At 40.1% G+C, this 27,321-nt stretch overlaps 1 protein-coding gene and 1 long non-coding RNA gene across 3 annotated transcripts; one reads left to right on the plus strand and one right to left on the minus strand.

Moving 5' to 3' along the window:
• Nucleotides 1-277: 277 nt before the first annotated feature.
• On the minus strand, nucleotides 278-25,551 carry LOC6526693. Of its 2 annotated transcripts, none has more exons than XM_039370611.2 (13): nucleotides 25,104-25,551; nucleotides 18,028-18,690; nucleotides 17,634-17,735; nucleotides 17,339-17,452; nucleotides 16,104-16,300; nucleotides 15,899-16,016; nucleotides 15,460-15,600; nucleotides 14,849-14,977; nucleotides 14,101-14,244; nucleotides 10,760-11,015; nucleotides 10,226-10,448; nucleotides 8,682-8,848; nucleotides 278-577 (listed from the first exon to the last, which is right to left on the minus strand). In XM_039370611.2, the coding sequence occupies exons 2-13, from the start codon at nucleotides 18,463-18,465 to the stop codon at nucleotides 507-509; spliced, it is 2,100 nt and encodes a 699-aa protein (XP_039226545.1). In that variant the 5' UTR covers nucleotides 18,466-18,690; nucleotides 25,104-25,551; the 3' UTR covers nucleotides 278-506. The 2 variants fall into 2 exon arrangements, with proteins under 2 accessions (XP_039226545.1, XP_002087797.2); XM_002087761.4 differs by having other exon boundaries at nucleotides 14,849-14,980; nucleotides 25,104-25,550.
• Nucleotides 18,686-20,799, plus strand: LOC120320580. The gene is made up of 2 exons (XR_005560111.1): nucleotides 18,686-20,613; nucleotides 20,679-20,799. It is a non-coding gene; the product is annotated as an uncharacterized LOC120320580 (long non-coding RNA).
• Nucleotides 25,552-27,321: the final 1,770 nt, after the last annotated feature.

Here is a 27,321-nt window from a genome sequence, read left to right on the forward strand (position 1 = left end):
ATTATTTTGATCCACTTTTTTATACAATGACAAATGAATTATTTTATGCAGCTGGTTATATTTATTTACTTATTTATTTATTTAAAATTATTGAATATTTTTGCACAGGTGTAACTGATAAAGGATGTTTTTGTTTACCTCTGGGTTAACCATTAAAATTGTGTTTACCTTTTAGCAGTTGCTCATCAATTTATTGATTTTCGCGGAATTTTTTACAATAATATTCTTACCTATTTAAAAAAGAGGTGTTCCGCTGTAAGCAAAATCGACAAAAATATATGCCAAATATTCAAATACTTTATTACTTTACAGATAGTCCACGTACACACGTATTATTTGTGTTGAATAGTTTTTACAGCTGATTGGTTTATCGTTATCTACTTAACACTAAATGTCCAAGTAATTTACCTAACTTTTATGTACAGTAGTTACTTAAGCAAAAGTTAAATGCTCACTTAGTCGCTAGTATTTAGTGAAGTCTACACATATCCTTTGGTACACGACTACTAGTTTAAATCGTACATTAGCTTCTCAGCATTATTGGGTTCCTCGCAGTCGAATGAGGCCATCATTAGTTCTGCAAAAAAGAAACAAACAACTTGTGTTGGTTATCAAAATACTCGGTAAATATGGGAAAAACAAGTGCTGCTTGTTGTCCACCGAACTGGGCCGACTAAAAATCAGGAAAATAACAAAACAGTTACTTGAGCTGCTCCACTTGTCCACTTGATTGAAAACGACACTCAGGCGTAGCCCGGACTCAAGGACATGGGCCACAAAAAATAAATACATTCACGCAAACACAATCCAAATTGTCCGAAAAGATCTCAGTGATGCGTGCCAAAATGTTTGGTGCTCCTGGTTCTCTTTCCAAAAATAACAAATGTAAATGGTTACTTCGTCCTGAAGTCCTTTCACTTTGTTTACCAAAATTGGTTTAAAATGAGTGCTTACTGGCTGAAACAAATAAATGTGTTTGCATGCTTGCTCTTAAAAAAGGATATTCAGAGCCATGGAAGCCTTGAAAATTTCACTTGCAGGGCATTCAGAGTTTCGACTATAAGGTTTCTCGACTCTTATTTATAGTGACCAGTACTTTCAACCGGCGCGTGCGAAATTCCAGGCCTTAAGAACCCTCGTTCATTTATTTTTAGACGACCCAACTTTCAGGCAAAGGAAAAAATATTTAAATTTGATGTGCACAGCCATTTTATTTAAGCACGTGGGAATCTGTTCGATTATCATTTTAATTTATGCTAGTTAGATAATTTGCATATTCAAGTAGCGCAAAATGCTTTTTTAAAGCCATATTTTATTTTCAGTTTCATTACATATACGAAAACTGTATTTAACAATCCATGTATTAAGCCATGTTTATTTTAGAAATGAATATCTTCTTTGCCATTTGGTATTTAAAAACTTGTTCTATATTTCCGTGCAATTTCATACGACTATTTGGGAGTCGCCACGAGGAAGGACTTGGCCCAACTAGAACAGCCTGAACTGGAACTCATTCCGGGTTGGGTTAACTTCTGGTCAAGTGCCGACAAGTGTGGCATCTCTTTTTTTGGGTCGGACCACTTGCGTTTTAATAGAAGGGAATTTAATAAAGTTGTAAGAAAAAAGGGGCGAATTTTTCCACGCAGTTTTATGGGTAAACTAGAGTGCCGGGGCAGTAGGTGGTGGTGTCCAATTCACACCATGGGTCCCATTAAAATTTTACAATGTTTGGTAGCAGCCTCGTTTGGTCAGCGCTTTTGGCCAGCAGATGTGCGCTTGACTTGCCGCAAAATGTGGCATGTCCTGCCCTCTGTCCACCATCTTGCACCCACGAAAATCCCCACTCCTATCTTGCCAGCAAACTGCTACCCGAGGTTTGTGTGTTTATCGGATTTGTGTTCACATACTCCGTATGCTTGAGCACAGAAAATTACAAAACATCCGCATGGAGTGTATGAGTATGAGCTTTTTCAGAGTTGAGCCAGCAGTATGAAGAAATGTGGCCGTTGGTTATGGAACATGGCTAACACCATGATGCCCCTTTTCCCATTTTTTTTCCATTTTTTTTTTTTTCATTTTTTTTGTGTGGGAGAAGGATTGAGGACCAAGGACTGAGCACTTTCTTTCCACGCTCTTGTTTAGTTTTAATGGAGTCGTGTGTGGCGTGTAAATATAACCCCCTTTCGACGGCCGAAACTGAAGATTTGTGAGGCGGCTCGGTTCGGTTTGGTTGGGTTTCGGTGTAGTTCGGTTGCATTAGGAACTGGTTACTTTAGATGGCGTAAACATGCTGTTCTTCCCACCCACACAATGCCTTACGAGCGGTTAGCAGGCAAAAGTCCCTTGGAAACTGGAAAAAATGTACTCGAGTGCAACTTTTAGCTCGTTGCAATAGTAAATTTGTTTAGAAATTCACTAAGAAAAAAAACAGCTTAGTTATGGTGTTCTGTCAAATAGAAAGAGCATAATAAACAATTCCGTTTATCATTTTGTGAGTCTATTCATTTTGAAACCGATTAAAAATGCTACTCAATTTTGGTTTGCTTTCAAGTCAGCTGACAAAAGACTACATGTCACGCATTTGACCAACAATAATAGATCCGCCTTGAAGGCAATAAGAAATGGGCATCTCTCCGTAGTCGGTGAAATATTTTCAGACTCAGTCAGGCATCAATTACTTTCCTCCGGCTCGCAGACCAAACAATGGCCACAGACAGCCGTAACTACTGTAAAATTGTTTTGACTCCGGCCGAGATGAGGGCTTCAAGAATGACAGACTGGACAGGTGATAGATAACGAGGACAGTCTACGGTCATTTTTCCACACCCAAGCTGGAGCTGGAGCTGGAGGTGCTGGAAAATTCAACATCCTCTGCCAGACGAGTGTTGCAGGAAAGAAAATGAAATCTGCCCACAACTGAATGCCAATAACGTGCTGCTGTCAGTGGGCTTAGGATCCCAATGGGAAGTGACTTTCCGGTGGGCCAAAGGGCCAAAAGGGGGACAGTTACTAACTGCAGTTCCGACTTATCTGTATGTATTTATCTGGAATGTCTGAAATGTCGGCCGACCTGTCAAGTTCCTGCTGACAGTGAGTAAAACAATATAAATCTGCGCATTTTTCACTGCTCAATGGGAAAACACAGAAGGTTGCATTTTATTTATTGAACAACAGTTTTGGGAAACCCATTTAAATGTTTGCAATTTATAAAAAAATGCATAGGATCCCAGTAAAACTCTTTAAGTTGCAATCACAGGATATGAAGTAATTTAAATTCAATAGAATCACAGCATTTAATTACCAAACCGTACCACTTTAAAATCCCATTTGGCCAGAGCACATATAGCCAAACATAAGAGCATAAGAGCCATTTGTACCTGGTTAGCAATTTGCTATGCAATTTATAGTTTCATTTCTCGCCCAAACAATGTACTCAATAGGCCAAACAATGAGGATAGTAATGATGATGAAAATTAGTGAATGACTTTGCGCTGCCAGTGAAGCAGGGATAATTTGGCCAAGGATTCCGGCCTAATGCCTTGGTTTGGATTCCAATCATTGGTCGGGCCCTAATTACCATATCCAGAGCCTAATGAGCACAATTGAAGTAACTCTTGACTGGTCAACTCGATGGCAGATTTCAATATGCTTGAGAAAGCTTAGTTCTGTAGTTCTGTGGTGTTTGGCAAGAATTTCGGGGTGCTTGTGGGAAATTCCCCGGACTTGTTGACCTGATTATGTGGTATTTGGGCTGTTCTCGAATGAAGTTGGCTTTGTTGATGGCAATTAACAATTAATGCAGCACGAGTGCAAATTCTGTGGTTCCGACTTGTGACACCCACTGTGTGTGTGTGTGCGATTATTATTTGTGAAGCAACTGGAAAACGCAAACATTTTTGCAAGAAAATTGTATTCTTGGCCACTTTCTTCGCACATCCAAATGCAATTCCTATACATTGTGCTTTCGCATTTGTGAGATGCTTTCCGTAGTTCTATTTTCCCATTTTTTTCCTTCTCTTTGCAAACGTGCTGCCTTGAATAGGCACATCTAGACTCACATTTTGCTGCCCAGGATCAGAAGGACAGGGAAGGAGCACAGTCAAAGGACCTGCCTCACATTCGAGCGAATGACGTTTTTTTTTCGGTGCCACGTTTGTCCTGTTGACTCCTTTCCCCTTTTGCCAGTCATATCACATGCTGGAGTGCCTGGCTCACATAACAATGCTCATGTCTTCGAAATCGCAGAGAGTGTGTGCAGCTGGATTTGCAAGGCAAAATAAATAGAATGAAATAAAATAAAAGTAAGGCCGGAGAAAGGCAAAGCGAATGGGGAAAACAATTAAATGCGTTTTTGATCCTTTGATACGATTTAAAAGCTTTTTTCCTTGCTGTTGGCTTGCATTTCGAGAACTTTATTTAAAGTGTTATCTTATTTGAAAACAGGTTTGAAAGTAAGCAGGTTCTCATTTCAAACGAAATTATGGAACAAGTAAAATCTCTTTTAGCTTTTTTGTCTTGCCTGCTATGAGCGAAAATTATCCACCAACGCGAGATAAATCCGAGTTGTTTCTTTTCAGATTTTCCTGATTGCATTTTCCTGGTCCGACCAAACGATGCATTCCACCGACATTTTACATTTCACATTTCAGTCGACTTAAATCCGACATACTGTTTTCCCCCCGAGGTCTTAACAGAGTTTACCAGCCAACAGACAATTACCTCCACATTAAGGGGTTGGTTATTAAAAAATTCCCGACATGGCCAACATATTTCGCAGTAGGTGAAGTTAATGCAGGACCGAGAGACCAAGAGCACAGTGTACAAGTATATAATTCGCTGGGCTGCACACTTCTGCTGTTTGCTTTTTAATGTCAGGTAAAAACTTTCAAGAATGCGCCTCTAAAGATTAAGAGCATAAAAACCGGGAATAAGCACTTGTTTAGTAGCAGGGAGGGAATGAAAACACGAATGGCTTAAATCAACTAAAATGCAGTACAAGTGGTCTAACGGGGCCAAAGGATAATAGAAAGAAGGGATAAAAGAGGATACCAGAGACAAGGAGCGATTATAAAGACGGCAAAGAGAGTTGATTAAAGTCATGTAATTTAGCAGAAAGTTTATTACAGTTTTTCCTCCTCCCCCCGCCGAGTTTGACCATTGCAAAAGGAATTCCAGTGCACACACAGTATCTAGCGTAGTTTTCAGCAGCCAGCAGGTGGCGCTTTGGTGGTAACTCTTCCGTTTTTCCGCTGCTTTTAAACACGATTATGTCACTGTCTTTCTCTGTGTGTAAGCGGACCTGATAAATAAGACTGCGGGGCACCCACCCGCGTTTCATTAGCAGAAACTTTAAAATGACGCAGAGGAACCATTTCATTTGGGTCAGTATAATTTAGGAACTGTGAATGCCTTTAGAGCGTCGCCAAGTGATGTAAGAAAGACCAACATTTATTTATGCAGTTTTCGAAAGTGCATCAAACTTGGAAATAACTTTTAGACTCCCACAGTTCTTTTACTCAGGGGACTTGGTTAGCATTTGCGTTGCTGACGTCGGCTTAAAGTTTAGCAAAACTTTTCAACTTGGTGGACAGTTTTTTCGTTTGAGTTCTTAGAAAGGAAACTGATTTAGAAGATGTTCGCTTGACTTGGCTAAACAAGCAACTCCAAAAGAATGGCACCAAGCCGAGCCAGAAAAAAGCACAGTAGAGGTGGACAGCCTGGAAAACAAGTTTGACATCGATGCAGCATCGAAGGCAAATATAACCACAATAACAAGTCCAACTTTCAGTCGGAACTTGGCTAAGTCCTAATGCCGTAAACAAAACGAATGCAAATGGCATTCAATCCCTTTTTCACAGAAACTCCAGCTGTTACATAAATTCTCTCGAAGAAAATCCTAAGATAGATTACAGTAGACGAGTCTACGACTCAAGATATTTCTTTTATTTTGTATAAGATCGCTAAAAAGTATTTCGAAATGTGTTTAGAAAGCATAAGCCCATTTCATTTAAGTCTACTTAAGCCTACTTCAATAAACTAAAACGTCCCTTGACCTGATTAGAAAAAAATGTAAAAAAATAAACAATGCGCCCTTGCAATGCACAAAGAAAAGCGTTCCCCAACATTTTCCACCTCAAAAAGTTCACTGCATACGTGTAAACAGAGTTTTCTTGGTTAGCTGAGCCGTCGCTTTGTGTTTTCCCAGCAAATCTCATTTACCTCCCCGGTATGCATGACATGAAGCGTTTTCCCCGATAAACTTTTCCAGCTCGAGGCTCAGGCTGTTGATTTTCCAAACGAAAAAATGCGCTCCACCATAAGTTTTCATTCTCCGGCGCTTATTTTTTTCATCTCATTTCTACTTCTTAACTTCCGCTTCTGTCAAGATGCGTTTTGCCGCAACACCCAAAGACAACTTCTCTCCACGCCTTTGTTGGTATTTGTGCTGTTTTCGCCGGTGGCAAAAGCCTTTAAAAGTTGCCTTCTACTGCCTGGGTTTATAATGAGTTCGTGGAACCTATATGTATGTGTTCCCAGAGTTTGCTTTAGCGGCTGTGATGCCTCAAAGTTTCAAAATGTAGCTAGGAATTGGGGAGATGTTGTCTCACCGGAAAACATAGAAGGAAGTCATCACAGATAGAATTTATTACTGTTTCAAATGATGTTTCAAATGATGTTTTAAATTATGTTTCAAATAATGTTTCAAATTTGATTAAAACTCCTCATATTTCCAGCCACTCATGCGTTTGGACTAATTTACTTTCATATGTCTAATAAATGTTTAAATAATAATAAACATTTCCCAGAACGGCATAGACATGTAAAAAGCTTATTTATCATCTCTGTGACTTTTCATTTCTGCACTTCTTGCCGCTGTTTGATGTCTTTGCCCGCTTTCATGCAACATGCCACCACCCATATAGTTTTTCAGGTTTTTGTCATGTGCACATTCCGTGAAAAATATATCAACTTGCCGGGCATTGCCGACAGCTCCAAGAAGGATTTACAGGAAAAAAAAAAGAGAATTCTGGGGAAAACTTTTTACGCTCTTGGAAAACACGTGGTGCACCTTGTTGCAAGATTGTTTTGTTGCCTCTCGGTGGCTGCTGTGTTATATCTTTGTTGCGCTGTCTCCGACTTAAGGATATGGCAAGTTTGCGCAGTTACTAGTTTATATTTACCGAGCTGGCAAGGACTTTTCTATCTTGAAGGTGCAGGATGTGCGGATTAATTGCACCTTTGGTAAGACCCTGCGCAGCAAGCTAACTCTAGAAATGTAATTAAAAAATAATAAAATCGTTGAAAGCGATGTGATTTCAATAGGTTTGATTTATTTTTGATTGTTTCTCAAAGTTAAAGTTTGCATTTAAATATGCATATGTTGGACAAAGCTAAAAGCTTAACAATAAAGAGCGCCATAGTCGCGACTATTAGATACCCGTTACTGGTAAAGAACTATATTGATTACATGCCACACACTTTTCTACGAACCTAGTATACCCATTTACTCTTCCAGTAACGGGTGTAAATTCAGCATTTTGTTTTCAAATGCATATTCTTTGCAAGACTAAAACGCCATTTAATTTATCATAAATAACAAACAATATTTTCCACCAAATCCTGCTCTAATCGCGTTCTCCTTGTTTTCCAGCACCAGCAGTAGTACAAACAAAGCGGAGAGGCAACAGACCGGAAATGAATTGTTATTAAAACAAGGGTTCGAGTTCACTGGGGTAACTATGGAAAATGCTGGCAGACGAGGGAATAGAACTAGTCCCTCGCCAAGTTTTATCCAAGTTCATAAGCATTTGGTGGTCGTAAAGTGTCTGTCCGCGGTTTTATTGCGGTTATTAATTTGAATTAATTAGCGGCAAATCGGCTTCAAAGCGGGTTTAAGGCTAAAGGGATGAAAAGCTAATAGTTATGTAGTGCGTTACTAAATAAGCTGCTCTGCAAACATAGTGAAACGTTAATACTTTAAACTTGAAAGCAATTTCGAGCACGCGGCATAACCAAATTTGGTTTACCACAAAAATTGCGGTTCCAGTTCTATATGTTCACAGTCTGTTTACCATATTTCCCATGTTGGTGTTTTAATTATCGTTTAGTAAAACGACTCTCAAATTGTCCTGCGCCAGCAGTCGCGAATTTATTTAATTTTTCCCACAGGCTTTTCAAACAATTTAACTTGTGCGCATACATAACTATGTATGCAGTTCGGAGAAAGTCCCTCTTCTAGTCCACTTAAAGTCGCAGTCTGTTGGCCACGTTGCTGCAAAAGTTTACACAAACTAAAGGAAAATAAACAAAAGAAAGGCGATTGCGGCTGACTTTTGGATAGCCAAAGTGTGCAATACCCTTTCGAAAGTATAAATCGTTTTGGTTTCTATAAAGCTTTGCAACAACATACATTTACACACATCTAAAAATGCTAAGATATTTTATTTACTGCATTTGGTCACCACGTCAAAACAGAACTCCCTATCTTGAACTATTTGTGTGCACTATTTGAAAAGCACCTTTTCTTGAAGGGTATAAAGACCCCTTCAGTCACCAAATGCTGGTGAAAAATGTGCAAAAATGCGATAAAATACGTGGAGAGGGCAAAACGAATGAAAAACAAGTGGAAAACAAGTCGAGGGTATGGAGAAAAGTTTTGACCCACGGCGAATATTACTTACCCGCCTCGCCAAGTTTCGTTGTTTGCTGCATGTGGCGGCAGAAGTGCTCGTACTCCCCGCTAGATGGCGCCTGGGCCGCCTTCATCGCCTGCATGTGTTTGGTGAATGCCCCAACAATGGCCGCCATTCGATCGAAGGCAGCCATATTGATGTGGCCATTTGCTAAGCTGGAAAGGCGGGAAAAGAGAGGAAACGAGAGGAAAAGCGGAGAACATAAGTGCGAGCTGTGGGAAAAGTATGTTTTGCTGGCTGATAAAAAGCCATGGCTTGTGTTTGCTATGCAAAATGGAAAAGGCAATGCAAAGAGTGTAGCAAAAAGGGCTTAAAAAGCTGGAGTCACAGTGAAGAGTGCTGCTGGTATTTATCACAATCTGTATTCTATCAAAGACCTCAAATATTTAGGCATACTAATGGGACTTGAAGCGGTCTCGCTGGTTTTCTGTTTTCTAGTGCATTCCTCGCAATTAGTGCAGAAGCGAATCGCTTAATTAGCGCTTTTAGAAGTCGATTCACGCTTATACGCTACATTTAATGCTAAAACTCAATGCGATATTGGCATTTTCTGTATCAATGTGGATTTATTTCGCCTGGTTATATTTCACAGAATAAATTGCAACGGCGGAATGCATAGCCTAATGAGGTCAATTGTGACCACCAGTGGTCGGTGGTGCATACTTTATTGTTTATTTGAGCTCCGTATCGCTGGCTCCAAAGGGAACAATGCATATGGCAGGATTTGGGCCCATTAAGGGAATGATATGGCTGAGATTGGGTTCGGCATGGATTGGCATTCAATGGAAACATTGTGGCAGCCGCAAATAATCAGAAGGCATCTGCCATTAGGCAATGGAATAAAATTGAAATAATATATATGAATTAATATATTATATATTCATTTCAATTGCGTGTATTTTTGGGAAGTAATACTAATTATTAAATTTTTTTGCGCTGCCAAGTTAATAATAATTAATAAATTGTTTGTAAATTTAATTACAACCCAATTAAGAGATAAGAACATCAATTGATGCACAAAAACTGCAATCCCGTTTTATTATTAAGAACATTAAACACAACTCACGAACAAAGGCTTTAAAAACAAAATCTCTTTTAATTATTTTCTGATTATTTGGTCACTTGTTAAAGTCATTTCAATATAAATGCTTTAGAAATGCGAAAAAATATTTATTTCCACCGATTTCACTCTTCAACGCTTGGCATAAAAACAAACAAATTCAAGAGGAAAAGCGCTTAATATTTATGTTATTTTTTATGAACATCCATTAAAATGATTTTCCGCCCTGTCGTTTGGCACATAATCATTTATTTTACCACTCTGTGGTTAATTAATTTAAAGCGTAAATAAATACAAATGAAAATGTAAATACGACCGAGCGCTGAGTACAATGGAAGTCGACTGGAAATGCGATTGTTGGCCATGGCGGATGGGCCATATATTAATCATACGACCCATTGGCCGGGCCAACATACACATGTGTATTTGCCCTGGATTTGGCCATCAATCAGGGCAGGCAAATTGAACTTACCGCTGCAAACAGTTCTCACGCTCGCCCAACGCCAGTTTAACAATATCCGCAAACACTGGAATCACAACCCAATCATTTGGCTTGCCCGAAGTTGCTAATGGTGTGGTTGCTGCCGCCGTCGAAGCTGCTGCTGTTGCGGCACATGTTGCTGCCGTTGCTGCCGCTGCAACATCCACGTTGCTGCCGCTTGCCGCAGGAACTGGAGCGGCTTCCATTGTTGCAGCTGTTTGGTGCACAAAGAGGAAAAGGTATACAAATCGGTGACAATATGGAGGGGAAATAATGAGAACCAACATAAGATTATCTGTTAAGAAACTGTTAATTTTACTTTTAACTATACTGTTAACTAATGAATATCATCTTATAAGTACTTTAAGTTTTATATAGCATGGATATATATGAGTGGTATTTAATTAACTATAATTCTACAGATAATCATATTTGGTATATAAAAAGAACAAACAGTTTAAAGTGGTCAAACTAAACCCAGCTGAATTGCACTATTTCTCCCAGTGTACAGCCATGCATACGTACCGGAAATGACTGCTAAGCCAGCCACTCGTCCACTTGTCGAGGGCTTCTCATCCGAGTCGGGCGTTGTGATGGCGAAGGATGCTGGCGCAGGAGCTGCTCCTTGGGCAGCCGGATCCTTGGGCGGCTGCTTATCAGTCTTGAGACCATCCTGCTGCTCATTTAGGACGATGGCCTGCTTCTGCCATAAATGGCCATGGCCCTCGGCGTGGCGCTGCATGCAGTCCAATTGTTGACACGTCACTTGCAATTTGCTCCACTGTAATCAAATCGAAATCCATAAATGAGCATCGTTTGTAGTGGCAATCTTGATACGCTCGCCCGATTTCCGACCCACTTGGCGGTGGATGGCGCTGGTTTTTTGTTTCGCTCTTTTTTGGGGCTGTAAAAGTTTATGGTTTTGTTTGTTCTGTCGGTCTGTGTGAGTTTTATGCTTGTAATTTTCCTCCGGAAAGCTTTAGATCGAATTTTATGGCCTACATTTGGCCTTCGCGTGATAACATATTAATTAGGATTTTCCGGGGGCATCAGGGAAATGCTTTTGTGGGATTTCACACGCATTAAACTGAAAAAAGGGACAGCATCTTATTCTGGATCTCTCAGCAATTTATTGTGTTTTTCATTAGAAAGCATTCGTTTTGGTGTTAAAGGGAATCCGAAAGTTTGCTTGCTCGTTAAGAAAGCCATTTATAATAACATTTTTTACACCTCAACATGGCGTATAATTTAAAGTTTGCAGTTTTTCCGACCACATTTATTACCATCATCCAATGCGAGCACATAAACATTTCAGCAGCAGCTATAGAAATGTATTTGTATACATATATCTCTCGAAACTACAATGCACGCCCACTTTTTGCTGCTCGAATTTTGCATAGTTCTGTAAATTTATGCAATTCCCTTTCATTTTTTATTTGGCAAGAGGATTCCTTTTTTCATTTCTCGCTGCATACTTTTCAGCGCCCATTGTCCGCAGAATTTATAGAGGAAAAAGTGCAGCAGCACTAGGAATTAAATATTGCACAGAAAAGGTGGACAACTTTTCGGAGTATGTATGTAATTATGTATAAAAAGTAATTGTATCTCAATAAGTAATTTTCTCTATATACTGTTATTAAACTAACTAAGTAGCAAAGGTAAGAGAATATAACTTTATTGCAGCTTCTGAACAAGTTAATTTGCCTGAAACTTATAAACTTTAACTTATACTTTTCTTTCTGACTGTAATGTTTCAGGTAATGTTTGCTGTTTGTACATAGAGCGAAGAACTCACACAACATCGTAATGGGGAAGAAGGAAAGCCATTCATAATGAATAAGCAGAAGCCAAAGGCATTTAAATCACCAAAAAGTAACATTAAGTTACTTTTAACTTGATTTTTTTTTATTATGAGTGGGTGAAGAGGAGGCCCAGCCTAGTGTTAAATTGTGGTGGCAACAAAGGAGGACTGAAATGCGGAATCCATTAACTAATTAAAAAGTTTTTTAATGAAAACTAGCTTCATTTGCTGCTGAATGCACGGCAACACGCTGCGGTCTATTGAAGGAGTGGGCGGAAGGACCCAGGACACAGGACACAGCACACAGCACACAGAACGCAGTACGAAGGATGAAGGACGAAGGACGAAGGTGCGGGCAATGTGCCAAATAAGTGAGTAAATATATAAACTTGATGAAATTGGGCCAACTGCAGCGAAAATGTGGTTGCTTGGGCGTGGTCATTTCTCTTTCAGTTCGCCCCCGCAATTCATTTCTTTTTTTTGGCAGCCAGAGAAAAATCTTTTTATCGGTGGCGAAAACTTCTGTTGTTATGACAAAGTGGCGCAAATATATTATTTAAGTATTTTCTTTACCCAGAGCCAACTGCAATAACAGAAAGTATTATTTCTTAAGAGCAACTAAAAATTCAAATACTGTAATTTACAGGTCAAACAACTGGCATTGTCCTAAGCTTCTCCATTACTTCTTTCAATATTTAACTTTAATTCAACGAAATCTCTTAAGCTCCTTTTCGCCAAAATGCATTAGGCTGCATAAATATCTGCTGACACGACCAAATATCCTAGGCACTGCGTCCAGCTTCCAGACGAAAGGATTTTCTTCGACTTCACACACAGAAAAGTGCAAGATAAAGGATATGATGGAGGGGAAATAGGGAGATGGTCACATCTTTGATGCTTCCTTTGACAGTAAGATTTCACATTAATATCAGATTTCTAGTTTTAGGTAAATTTTCTGTCCATTTTCTCTGCACATTTTTTAAAAGTGAACATCTCAATTACTTCTTTACTGCGAATAGCTTAGCAGCTTTTAGTCGGAGTGCTCGATTGATGATAAAAGTGTATTTTGCCTGCGCTTTTTTCCCCAATGCATGAATGAAAATGGCCCAAGGCATTGCTTTCTAACTTTTAACAGCATGCAATTACAGTGCACACACAAGGATCCAGTCGCACTCTCACATGGCAAAGGGAACAATTTTATTATCCTTGCTCGTTTCCTTGTATTCTTTGAGCAAATGACTGCGCCTTTACTATGACTAACTTTAGCTAAGCTTAAGTTTCAGTGCTCCGAGTTTATGGAAATTTCCCCTACCGAATGTTGGCTGTTCGTCATGTGGAAATGTCAGGGAATTGATGTCTGGGGCCAAATGATTTTCCATTTGGTTTACGCATCACATTATGCAAAGAGCGGAGCTGTGTTGTTTAAGTCCAATTAAAGTTTCACAGCGCAATTTGCCATGGGAAATTATGAACCAGGAACCCATTTCGCTGCCATGCCACGTAATTTGCCTATAAAACTGCTGTCTATTTAATTTCGAGCGCTTATTTCTGAAATTTATGAAGCAGCACGTACTGCGAGATATTCGCTATGTTTTAAGTTGGAATTGGAGAAAATAAAGTTTTGCATTCTTCTGCGGAAGTTGTAGAAAGGCTGTGATTTCGTCACATTAAAAAGTTTGACATACTTAAAATACCAATTAGTTTGATCATTTTTCTTGCAATACACAAATAAACGATTTATTTTTGTGTAAATATAATTGAATTGATTTCAAAGCTAGTCATTTCTGTCGTGCGGATAATTAGATCGAACCGAATTGTATCAATTTCTTTTAAATGGTATACCCAGCGGCTTGTTAATTGCAACCAACAAATTATATCCCGCAGCAATAAATTGTTCATCAAATTAGTTTTTGTTTGCGATAAATAAAACCAATATAAATTAGATGTTATCTATCGCTGCCATATGAAGCCATATATCAGCCCTATATTCTGGGGTCGCCATTAATTACAGGATTGCACAAATTAAATAGATATTATTTGGCATAGTTCTCGCTGGCAAACTCACCGTAATTTTAAGCCGCGCAATGGCCGGCGATTCCAGGGACTCCAAAATGGCCGTGGCACTATTATAGTTGCCCACCAGGAGGCAGTACTGGGCCACTCCGCTCCAGAGTTCCACGGTTCGGCTGCGTCCCTCGATTCCGACGCTCTGGAGGAGCGGGGAAGACAATGATGTTGCAGCACGGGCACGGACAAAATGAAAGATTTATTTGATTACGGAAGTTAGTTAGACGATAAGGGGCAGGAGGTAGGGAAAAGGACATCGGACATGCCGGGGGACCCACGTGACTTGGGCAAAGTTTTAACGAGTCGCTTACACGGCCAACTGGCAAACTGTCAATGAGACAGTTACGAACGGCATAAATTATAAGCCATCTTACCAGCCGTTCTGTATGCAGGCATACCCCGCGCAGCAGCGGCCACAAGAATAGGAACGATATTTAAATATTCAGCTCCTTGCTGTTCAAGGTAACTTCGCAGTACGCGATGAGTTCGGATAGAAGGTATGGTATTTCTACTTCCACTTGTACTAAAAGACAACTACAAGTTATAAGTGCTATTCTTGCGACCGCGGCTGTAGAGAGAGGCACTTGGATGGACGTGCATATTCAACATGCATGGGAATTTTAATTCAATCCACTGGGTCTAAGGACTCATGCGCTCCGTTTAACTTCAGCACTGCACTTGGATGGCTGGGAGTGCGGCGCCGTGTTCGTGCTGACCCCCAAATGGTTATGAGCTCGTCCACTCACCTGCAGGATCTCGTTGCAGACAAACAGACGCAGACGTGCCGACCAATCCAGATAGGTTTCCAGGTTGCACGTCTTCTTTGGATCCTGGACTCCTGGCGGTGCGCCCGACGTGGAAGGTTGGTCCCACTTCTTCTGCATTAAAAAATGGAATGGAGAGAGAATGGCACTGGATTCAGAATGGTTGTTGAAATGAGGTGCGCAATGGCACGGCGGGGGCCATTGTTAATGAAGCGGCTTGTCGTCATTTTAATTGCATGTCCTTGTAAGTCCTGGCGCTTTTCTGTGTGTGTGTGTGTGTGCGAGAGTGCGATTGTTTATGTGCGAGAGTGCTCGGTGTAATTTATGCAAAACTGCAGATTCTTCTTATGTTGACTTATGCAGAGGGAAACATTGGCCATCAGCAGAGTATTCTGACTTGAAGGGATATCATTTAATTTAGGCGAAAAAATGGCTATATTTTCCTTTCAAATGCAAATGGTGTGATTGCTTTCAGCATTCATTTCAATTTCAATTGCATAATAAGTGTAAAAATTTCTAATTTTAAAGACTTTATTTCTTGTTCCTCAACAGGCTTTTAAGGAACTTGTTCTTGATGCTCCCTTGGTGCTTACCTGCTTATCGAGGAGGATCATGCTGCTGCACTGCAGGAACTCCTCGCCGCCAATGTGCTTGGCCAGTTTCTTTTCCACCCGACAAACGATTTGTGCGTACTGCGTGGCCGTTGGACAGTTGAGTGGAGTTTCTGGGGCAGACTGCGGGGAAAGTGGCAATAGAAAGGCATAATGGAAAAACAGGGAAAACAGAACAATTGCCGGAGATTAGGCAGATTGCTTTCGGTTCGGTCAGTGCTGTCAGCTTTCTAGCTAGTCTGCCTGGGAAACCAAGCTACTTTCAGAAAGGCTATAGTTCTTGACTATAAATTTCTTGAGAATAAATTTAAGGGTATGATGCTTTCAAGCTGTTATACAGAAGTATATGCTGTTAAAATCTTTGAGATATTTTTATAAAGCGCTTTCCAAAGCCGACAGCACTGACCAGCCATCCACTCACCTTGTCGTTGGTCTGGCAGGCTCGTAGGTCCGCCTCATGTCTCTCTAAATCAGTCAGTCGTTTTAGTAAGGCACTCAGTGTTTGGGAGACAGCGGCTTCCAAATGCGAATTGGAACATCTGTGGCGGGAATCGTGAAGGAGCAGCAGTTGATTGGATGCAATTTGCGAGGGGCATGGCCTATAGTAGACAGCAATTTCTCCTCACCTGGCAACGATATGTTTGACATGGCTCATCATCCGCTCATCCCGATAGTCGTAGGGGAACTTCATCGTCCACTCGGCCAGCAGGGAAACCAGGGACTCCAAGCATTCGCTATCAGGTACCGAGTCCAGCAGTCTGCCCAGCAATTCGTGGGGTCGCAGGAACAAGCGGCAGGATAATAAAAACGAGAATACAAATTCCTGCAAGCCGCAATAAACAGACAAAAACAAGGTTGAAATGGATCTCGTGAGATGTTGAACTCAAGTTAATAAAATAATATAATTTATAATTCATCTTAGAAGTATCAAAACTTATTTAATATGATCTTATAAACTCTCTGAATTTTCTGACATATTAAATATGCATGTTTGTTTTGTTTATTTCCACTTGAGATTGCGATTCCCCTCAGTAAATTGCCTCAACTAAAAGATCCCCCCAATTAGTGGTGTTTTGGTAGTGTTTGTCGAGCTCTCCCAACTTTTCTCTGACCGGGGGACATTCCACATTCAGCCCTATCAAATTAGCGCTAATCTCTGGATTTGTTTGCAACGAATTAATTATTTTTGCACTTGCTGCCTGTGGCCTCTGAATGGTCGTCCCCCTAACACACAAGAATGTCCTTGTTCCCTGGCTTTTGGTCCCTTGTTTCGTTAGCCCCTTGGGCCTGCGGTCCTTGATCCTGGCAAAAGGACTCGTCGGCTTGTCGGTTGCCCTCTGGTTTGTGGTTTTTGGCTCGTGCCAACAGACGCAAGTTGGCCAGTGTTCAAGTCTTTAAGTGTCTGCGACTAAGTACGAACTGATTTGTATTCCATTTGGCGTGTACAATACGGGAAAGGAGCGGGAAGACCGGGAAATTTATACAACTTGAGCTATTCAGTTTGAGAAATTGAATCTTTAACATTTTATAAATTATTAATGACTATAATTCGTGTCATCTTTATATGTGCAAAAATGTTTTTCGTTTAACTTATTGCCTTATTCACTAGTTGAAATATGCATAGCGAAATTGCATTTGCCGTTCACTTTATTTGTACGATTGCAAAAGCACATATGAAATGAAAAGCTTTATATTTATGAATTGCACACGATGGAATTTATAAAATATGCATTTCGTACATCGATATACCTTTAGTATTTAAACCGCTGAATATTTTTAAATATATTATTAAGCATATCGCTGCCTTTAATTAAGCAGTTAATAAGCTTTATAAAATAACAGGTTGAAAATACAAACCCACCTTATCTAAGTCCACAACATCCTTGGGCAGTAGAGTTTCGATGAGGGAGTCCAATGGTCCGGAAACTATTCTACCATTTATGTACATAATGCCACCGGAGCCCAAAACCGAGCTCTGTGAAAATAGACACAATCGACATATGACAACAGTCAAAAAAGAGTTATATGTGGCAACATAAAATCAAACCAATTTACATAGCTAATTAAATGCTGGCGTGATGACAGCACCAACTAAAAATGATTATTGAATTGGTAAATGGGGACAAACAGTTGCCCTTAATTACCGCACAGCTTACCTCAAAATTAATATCACATTGGCTGCGTTTGTGCGGATTTTTGGGCACATCGTACTGGACCAAATCGTCGTTTTTCGGCCCAACCGATATTGTGGTGCCAAGCTGCAAGTCAGACAAACAAAGCCAAAATCAATGAGATATTTCGAGTTATTGAAAATACCGATTTCCTCTATTCCCATTTTGGCAAACATGTGCAAACGTGTTGTGGTTTGGCCCACAGAAACCGCATGAACAAATATATTTATTCAATTTCTAGAGCATTTCATTATTAATATTTTTGGTGATATTAATTAAATGTGCAGTAGTCTTGAAGTCACTTATTCAAGCGAAATCAAGCACATCTGCCTGCCGTGGAAATCTATGATGCACTTGGACTTAAAAATATATCACTCACCTCTAATTGCTGAAACCCCATTTCCAGATCGTAGGCACTCAGCTGCTCGGCGCTATGTCGCCGCCTGTAGCGAATGTTGCCACCCAGGAGAGCTGTCTCCGCCGTCAGATGACCTGGATCCAGGGAGAATATACCGCCGGCGACTCCCTGTAATCCAGCTCCTCCGGCTCCTACTTCGCCTTCCCTCGAATCCGCTGCCGATTCGCCCATCTCCAGGCAGCAGTCATCCGCAGACTCGCTGTCGGAGCTGCTGCTGTTGCCGCTAATGCGGCACCGCCGACGATGGTGGCGTCGGTGGTGCTGGTGGTGGTGGCCATGATGGCCATGGTGGCATTTGTCCCGGTCGCGCTGACCCCGCGACTTCTGCAGCACGGTCTGCTTGCAACGCGTTCCGCAGGCGATGGCTGATATCTTGCTGGCATAAAAGTACATCGCCATGTGTCACGTTCGTTTCGCCGCTCGTGACGCGGTCATGTGTGTGGGGCTGTGTGTCTTCCTTTTCGGGGTGCGGGGGGGTCTGGTGGGCGGTTGGTGGGCGGACCTGCGGCTCAACTACACTGGCTATTTAATGCATGGGCACGCGGCGGGCAGGTGGCAAGTTGGCCGTTTCCATGGTCGGGCACGTCCAATCAAACGTCAATTACGGAAAGGATTAGAAGTTGCCTGCACGAAGAGAAATCGGTGAGTTCATTGGCAAGATGATTATTATTGAAAGTTTAATGTTTGTTTTAAATGCCAGTTACCGTAGAAGATATTTTATAAATTGTTATGTGAATAATATTATTTATAAACTAATTTTTTTCAAGTGCACAGGTTTTACTGAGCGAAGGACTTCCGCGCATTGATCGAATCTGCGAGCCGCATAAGCTTCAAGCTTTCATTCAGTTCCCACATTGGCTATCCAATTTCTACACTCTCCACATAGGCGGCTTTTGATTGTGCACCACATGGTGGAGGGGGCAAATCAAGTATCAAAACTGCGAAAAAGTGCGACGTTTTATGGCTCAATGGGTCGCGCGGCGTCAACAAGTCAACGTTGCGGTCAATCGCAGCACATTACTCATACGCCGTGTGGCCGGGGCAGGCAAAGAGCTTAAATCACTGCGTGTCGGCCATTTCGCGTGTGTGCGATTGTGTGAGTTAGGTTATGGTCAGGGTTATTATCCCTTTGGGGCCACTTGCGACTCATCAGCCCATAGACATGTGCGGCTCATCAATAAGGGCGAACATAAAAGGGGAAGTAGCTGCGTCGATGGGTCGATGGCAGTCATTAAATCACTGCAGAAGCACACAAAATCACGACCGATGTATGGATTGGTTCAAGGTTATCAATGCGTAAACATTTTCCGGGCCTTTTAAGGATGTGGGTGTTAACTAAGCGGCACGGAATTCAGCCATTTGTGTTTTGATTATAAAATGTAGTATTGTTGATAAATGTCTTATATTTCTACTTTTACTTAGCTCCAGGGAAATAAATTAAATGGTTTCTGTAACACGTGCTCCATAATAATAAGTCAACATGAATACGCCCAGGAACAAGTTGAAGACCTTTTTAAGAAACAAATGCATTAAAAATGGACATTAAAAGCGAATAATATCAACAGGCTGGGACCAAGAAACCCATGCACCAATTCCACAACACGTTCACGTGCTTTTGGGCATTCGGAATGGATGGAAAACCGGCAACGGAAGTTCGTTTTAATGAAGATTAACCACGCACAAAAGATAACGATGCCGCGGATGGAAACGTATATGGATGAAATCTACATATCATATTATATATGCAGACACACGATTCGAAAGACGCCGGCCGAGTTGCGAGTTGGCTAAAAGGAATTCCAAGCACAGGAAGTCGTCCTTGGCACCTGACCAACGGAATATGGAAATGAGCGAGGAAACCCAATTTCTATTAAGTTAATGCTCACTCGGCTATTATGGCCACCTTTTGTTGGCGTGAAAAGCTTTAGAAAATCAATGTCAATGGTGCCAGGGCCAGATGGGTGTTGAAAATGGAATGCTCCTTTGATCCACTCCAGATTCATTCAGCCTGACATTCTCAGCCACAAATTACCAATTATGCCAACACTCTCCTCTTAATATGTATTTTTATATACATGTATGTACACGAAACTTTTATTTTTGTTCTGTGTGATTTGTTCATTACACAAGCCATGCATAATAAATGATTTTTGCGTACAATCTGCATTTCAATTTTGACAACAAAAAGGGATTACTGGCTTTGCCATTCAAATAAAATTTATCTTTGGCCTGGAGTCTGTAAATAAATCGAGTGTAATACAATATTGAATGAGTCAATTTTGAAGCTTAGCAAATGGAACCATTTTTTATGTGTGTCAAAGTGGATCAAAGGATAATTCCATAGGAAAATATATTTCGTAGTTTTCTAAGCAAACAGATGTTGCAGTTGGCTGTTGAACTATAGCAAACAGACTGCTTCCATTTTGATGTATTCTAGTGTAGAAATAAAAATCTGGAAGCTGAATAATCCAGTAAACAGTTGTAAAACAAAATGACCATTGTAAAGGAAATTCGATAAGACTGTGAGAAAAGGAAATGCTTACAAATGTGGGTATGCATATACGTAACAACAGCTGTGCACAAAGTACTAGTAAAATTTGAACAATATGCAGGGAAAAGCTGACAGGAAAGGGACTCTCATAGTTTTACAGTGTATGGGATGCCTTATAAATCAATTGTAATAAATTACGTTGTGCTGAATTCTTAAATAAAAAGTCTCTAATTAAAACTGGACTCTTTCATAACAATAATAATTTTTAAATTAAATTCTGTGCATGCCTTTGATGCAATTTCCCCACTATCTCAATTTTGTAGATATTTACATTTGGCGTTGCCTACATTTCGGGGCAGCAGAGTACGAGTATTACCATGCTCAAGTGAGCGTAACAGAGGCGGAACACACACAGAACTTATGATATATATTCGGGCCAAACTTGTGCACACTTAACTACAAGTTGTGCCGGACGGAGCCGCCCATCGCCAAGGATATAGACAAAGAACGAGATGGAATAAATCTTGCTGGCATTTTTTTGTTGTTGGTCCGGACAGAAGCTTATTATAATTCCAATCATGTCGGCTGACTGCAGGCTCGAGTCTATGCAAAAGGTTGGCAAATGAAATATTTTCAATTTTAATATTGACAACGTTGGATTTTTTCTCTTTCGGGGCCGAGTAACCCGGCAACAATACAATCGATGGCTATCGTGGATTGGGGGTGGAGAAGATAGATTGGGAGAATAAAGACAAAATATCAATATGGCTGACACATTTTATTTCGTTTCAATGCCCATTACCGAACGCCCTTGTCTACGCTTTTCTTGCTCAAAAGGCCAAAAAAGAAAAAAAAAACAGAATTTATTTGTGGAAAAAATCAATCAATTATATGAAGCAGAATAAACTTGTTCCGAGAAGGTCGCATACTGATTGCAAATGACTAAGGTCCTGCGAAATGAATATTAAGTGAAGTGAGTTCCCTTAGCAACCGCAATGTATGCCAAAGAAAGAGAAATTTATGCCGAAATGTACCATATTTAATAATTACAAGAGAGATAAATGTATTTTGATTTAAATTCTAAAGGCATTAAAATTGGCTTCTGCACAGGCAAAATGGGTCATTTACACTAACCACAACATATCCTTTGGCAAGGCGTCATTATCACAGATTCAAGAATAATTCGTCTTTCGTTTACTCTGTGGCAGGACCGCAAGAATTCTTGTTGGTTGCACTTGCTCTCGACCACGAGACAAGCTTAATTATTAATAATATAATTAGAGCGGAATGCAGCTGGTGATGGCAGACTGTTGTTTTTGCTGAGAAATAAATTGGTTTGCGGCTGAAGTGGGCAATGCAGACGATGGAATGCCATTGTGCGCAAGTTTGCCTGTTAAACATCATTGCGAATGTTGGCATCGTGAATATTTTGCATATTTTTACGCCAATCTCAACTCAACTTTGGCCACACTCCAAACAAGAAGCCACGCTTTTGGCCCTCGTCCTTGTCGATCTGGTCGATTTAGAACCCCAGAACCCCAAGGAGCAGCTGCTGCAAGTGTCCTCGAATCTATTAGCATAAAACTGATAAAAATAAACTGATGTCGTTGTCGTTGTCGCCGTTGTCAACAAGCAGCACTGGCAGTGCAAACAGCAAACAGCGAGTAGCAAACAAACAACAACAATCAGCTAACAAGAAAGTGGCAACAAATTTGCGTTGCTTTTGGCTAAGCACTTTCAGCCAAGAAGAAAACCGCAGACTGGTGTAAAAGCCAGGAGCGGGCACCTTCCACGCTTTTGCATTTTTAGGACTTTATTTGGTCAAGTTATTTTCGCTTTGAATTAAGTTTCCTTTGTTTAAAATATTAAGTTTAGGAAGTTATTAACATTTTAAATTCATCTAAATTTTGGTTTTAAATTTAAATTAGGTTTTTTTTAATTTTCTGCTGCGTTTATGATTTCAACTATTGTTATGTTTCTGTATACAGATTTCTGTCTGTTGCCTGATTATATAACTAAATCCTCACAAATTGTTTTATATAACTATTTTGCTGCGCGATTTAAATTGATTATTTACATTTCGCCATTTTCCATTAACCTTTTATTTGAATGTTTTGCTATTTTGTTTACTCTCATTTCGCTTGCTTTGTTTTTTGTAGTTTGCTCTCAATTTTTTAATATTGCCTGGGATTTAAAATCAATTATGCTTTGCTTTATTTCTACTTCTTGTTGTTATTTATTGGCAAATGCTTTTTGCATAGAACAAGCGAATTGGAAAAAACCATTGATTTCCCATATTTATCACTTTATTGCATTTGCCTCGCAAATGGGAATATTTCATTTAATGCTTTGGTATCCATTTATCTATTTACTTGCAACCTTTGATTTGTAATGAGAGCTTTTTATTACAGAGTAAATGCGATTTTGACAGGCTTACAGAAATGCAGCATTAAATTGATTTTGCCACACTTTTTTACTTAACAACTGGACATGAGATATTTTTAAGGAAATACCTTAAATCAATAACAGTAATTAATTAACACTTTTTTATTTTAATTAAAAAAAATAGGTGTCAATATAGAAAATACTGTTAATGCAGAAATTCACATATTGACTATTTATTTACAAAACTATTTTTGTTTGCAGATATGCGATAAATTCTATAAGCCGACCGTACAGTATATATTTTAAATGGACTTTTAGTACGGAAATGAATTAACCACATTTAACACTTCACGCTCACAAAATTATTCAAAGCTGAGTAGTAAAAAATAACACTTTTTTTATTGAATCAGTTCTCTGCCGAGCACTTTATACTTCGTTTAGTAGAAGTTTCTCCACAAAAGTAATTTTGCTTCTAAGTGTTTAAATAAGAAAGAACTTTTCTGCCATTTTCCTCACTGAGCAGAAGACTTTTCTATTCTTTCCCGTAGCACATTCAGTATTTACATTAGATTTAATTAGCATTTTTCACGCTTTTGTCTGCGGACAGAAACGTGTGCTAATAAAAGCTGCCTTTAAATTACATTGACATTGTCTCTGGGCTTGTAAACTTGGCGCCATTTGTAAGGTTTTAACGAAGGCAAAGTTAAAAAAGCGCTTTTCACTTGATTTCTCCTTCCCTTCATTTTCCAACTCGACTGACAACTTTTCCGCCTGGCTGCCGATTTCCACTAGGAACAGCTTAAATGTGAGAAAAACCTCTAAGCGAAAAACTGATAAAAAAAAGCGGCAAGAAAACTGTCAACGCCATGGCTCTGTGTGTCATAAAAGTGGCGCAGGAGGAAAACCGAAATTAAATTACTTTGACTTTCGATGGTGGAGCATAAAAAAATGCATTTGGGTCAGCGTCCTAAATTCTGACGATCTCCAAAATTAATGCAATACCAGCGACAAGAAAGCCAATTTAATGACTTTTGAATTGTTTTATCAGACAATTTATTACAATCACCGCATCGGCCAGGCAACCGCAATAAACCTAAGCCATGCAAATTATTCTCCCTGCTATTTTTTTTTGATTTTTTATCTGCTCTTCACATTTTTATGGCAGCTCGAAAGCCGACGAAAAAAAAGTCAGGGAAATCGGCTCAAAGTCTAAAAGTATTTGGGCATCATCATCAATCTTTTTCGCCGAAATGTTGCCAACTGCACTGCCAAGACAATTGACAAATTGACGATAGGGTTTTCCGCTGGCATTTTCCTTGGGATGTGTTTATGCAAATGCAGCTGAGAGTTGGTGGAAATTTGTATGACGAAAAAAAAAGCGAACGGAGTTAATGCTAATGGGAAAGATTTACGAATTGGATGGACTTGGATCGATTCCATGTCAATGGGACTATAGGTTACAATGATATTATCCATAAGTATTTACATTTCTTTGATATTTCTTTAATTAAGTCTTCAACTCTGCTGATGTATTGGTATTACCAACAAGGAGGCAAGGACATTTCTGCGCTCTCGCAGTGGGCAGACTTAATTACAGGATGTATCTGCTCGGATGTGTGCCAGATATTCCATCAATTAATGATTCTCCATTACGCGATTGCAGTTGAAGCCAAGGATTTTCCGGACAGAGCTTCGTGTTCCGTGCGTGGCATTAATCGAAAATGCATTATTGTTAAACAGGCATAAGTAAATGGCAGTCGGTGTCCGAGTGCGGAAATGAACAGTTTAAGCCAACTGCAATGGTGCACGCAAGCGGGTTAATAAAGGCCTTCAACCGGCCCCGAAAACGGTGAACAAACTGTTGGCCAAATGGCCACAGCATACATGTGTATATTGACGCGTATATATTGGCATATCGGAGGCAATGAGGCACCAGACATTATCGACATTACCGGTTAACAGTAACGGTTACGGTTACGGGAACACATAAATTATGCATGATTTTTGCAAAGGGACGCAATGCTGCGTTTGCCAATTTTTTGCTCCTTTTTATCGCATGAATTTTAAGCGAGTGAAATGTTTCCCCATTTATGCGAGTGTGTGTGTGTGTGTGACTGAAGAGAGGCTGAAATTACAAGTTAATCGAACGTTGCATACTTACTGGAGCAGCCAGTCGGCTGGAACCATATGCGATATTGCTTATTGATGCTCGCCGAAGCACACTTTCAGCAATTTAAATTCATATTTATTGATTTTTTGGTTAAGAAATCGCTGCTCCAGTTGCTTCAACGAATTCCAAGAGCGTTGAATGGAAATCCAATGACTGGGTGTGGTATTGTCCGATCAACTTTTAGTGTAACCGACTATCCATTAGGAAAATGGAGTGCTTTGGTAGCTTAAATATTCTAACGATAACAATTTAATTTGATCTCTCACTGAGTAAGCGATGTGCACAATTTTGTATGGTAACTTATTACAAATATTACGTTTTCAAATATTTATTGCCATTTCTTTTAACACTTGATCTATTATCTGTTGGTTTCTTTCTTTTCAAAAATCTGTGGCCGCACTGATAAATCCGATCTCAGAACCGCACACTTACAGAATCCACGACGAACTGAAGTGAAGTGCCAACTTCGCAGGCATGTTAAGCGAGGTTCGACTGTAACAGAGTCCTGAATCCGTTTGAAGGGAAATTTTATGGGTAAGCGGAACAGGATGTGTGCCATCAAACATGTTGCAAGTGGTTGGCAGAATCGGGCAACTCGCCTTCTGTGGAACTAACACAACTTCCACGCTTTTTCAATGAGGCTGTAACAAATAATATTAAATTATTCAATATTCAGTATTTTCCTCTGAGAATAAATAATTAAAAAGATTTTCACTTGCATTTTCTGTGCCATAGCTCTGCTAAGTAAACATACAACATACTTTTAGAGTGAAATATTGTAAGGTATTTTAATTACCAATGGGTTTCTTTTAGCCTTTAACACTTTCATTGCTAAGCCCCTGAAACTGTAGTGTTATTTAATAATACCTTTAGACCGTCCACCTATGTTTCCCGAGTGTTACATATTCTTGCAACTCTGTTTTCACCCTGCCACATTATCCTGCGCAACAAATTGCTTGTCATGTTAACACCACTCCGCCATCGCATTGCTTTAATTAGCCGGGCTCACATGCCCAGCATAAAACCTACAAGAATTTAGAAGAGTGCCATATAAATGGGAGCTCATCTGCTTGATGGGTGGGCGTTGGGCGGTGGCAAGGCAGCTTGCCCCCAGCTTATGTGGGAAAATCGTGGAACCTACTATGGTAACTGATATCTGTGTTCACTCAGCTGCGTTGTCAAACGTCTCACAGTGTTTTTTTTTTCGCCTTCTATTTGGCTGTGGAAAACACTTGGGATTGTGGGCGTGGATCGAGCTAGATGTGTGAATGCAGAAAAATCGTCTAGGCCGGAGGCAAAAGTTCAGAAAACAAATTAGCGAAATCAATTTGAAAATTTTATTGAGTCTTCTAACTTTGTCTTGGGGTCAGCAGCATTTAGAGCTCGCACAAACACACCTCGGCCCTTGGCCAGAAATTTTTGAGGTCACTGCGAGTTTGAGTTTTTGATGCCGGTCTAACTTTCGATGCAAAGGCGAAACTTTTAAGTAGTGGCTTAAATTTTATATTCCTACCCAAATGTTCGCTCTGACCCTCCACCCCCGCCCCCGCAATGCGACTTTTTGCCGGCCGCTTTGGCAAGTTTAAATGTTTGCTGGGAATTTTAATTCATTTATAAAATATGCCCGACCCACTAGACTGCCATGTGGATTAAGTGCAGTCGCCTGGTAGACTCTTAAATTAATGAAATTCTGTGTGTTTTCAGTGTAAGGCAGCCGCAAGCCTTTTTGTCTCTGCACCAATTAGCAGAATGCATGGAAACAGCTGAAAAGCATATTTACGAGGACTAAATGTTGGGCGGGTTGCGATAAGGAAAACGTGTGTGAAAAATTCTCCTTGTGGCTGGGTTCACTATTTAGCAGATGGCGGTTGCAAGGAGCAACAAGTTTAAAGCTTGGTATTTTCTTACGCTCTCTAGTTTACGAAAGCTAGTTGGTTATATTTTGTAAGGGAATTCTTTTGGAATCTAGCAAAGTATCTACCCACTTGGTAGTGTCACTTCCTACTTTATTTCAACCTGACGTTTTAAATCAGCCCGATCGGTTACTTCAATTGGCAATCCATTGTCTAACCTAATGTTTGCTCTCTCGCGGCCAAGTTTTGGCAAAGTTTTCCCTCCGTTTTTAGCCTGGCCAAATGTTAAATGTTTTCGTTGGGGAACTTTTTAAACGCTTTCTCGATACTTGGCCGTGTTTTGCGGCTGCTTCAGT

This window comes from Drosophila yakuba, chromosome 2L (genome assembly GCF_016746365.2).
Source record: "Drosophila yakuba strain Tai18E2 chromosome 2L, Prin_Dyak_Tai18E2_2.1, whole genome shotgun sequence".
NCBI classification, from domain to species: domain Eukaryota; kingdom Metazoa; phylum Arthropoda; class Insecta; order Diptera; family Drosophilidae; genus Drosophila; species Drosophila yakuba.

What these genes read in the sequence shown, in the direction of transcription:
- LOC6526693 (XM_002087761.4), bottom strand. Translation starts at nt 18,465, where the DNA reads ATGGCGATGTACTTTTATGCCAGCAAGATATCAGCCATCGCCTGCGGA. An exon ending in TGATCCTCCTCGATAAGCAG is followed by an intron (nt 14,981 to 15,459) that starts GTAAGCACCAAG and finishes TTTTTAATGCAG; the next exon opens with AAGAAGTGGGACCAACCTTC. An exon ending in CGTGAGAACTGTTTGCAGCG is followed by an intron (nt 8,849 to 10,225) that starts GTAAGTTCAATT and finishes CCGCCTTTCCAG; the next exon opens with CTTAGCAAATGGCCACATCA.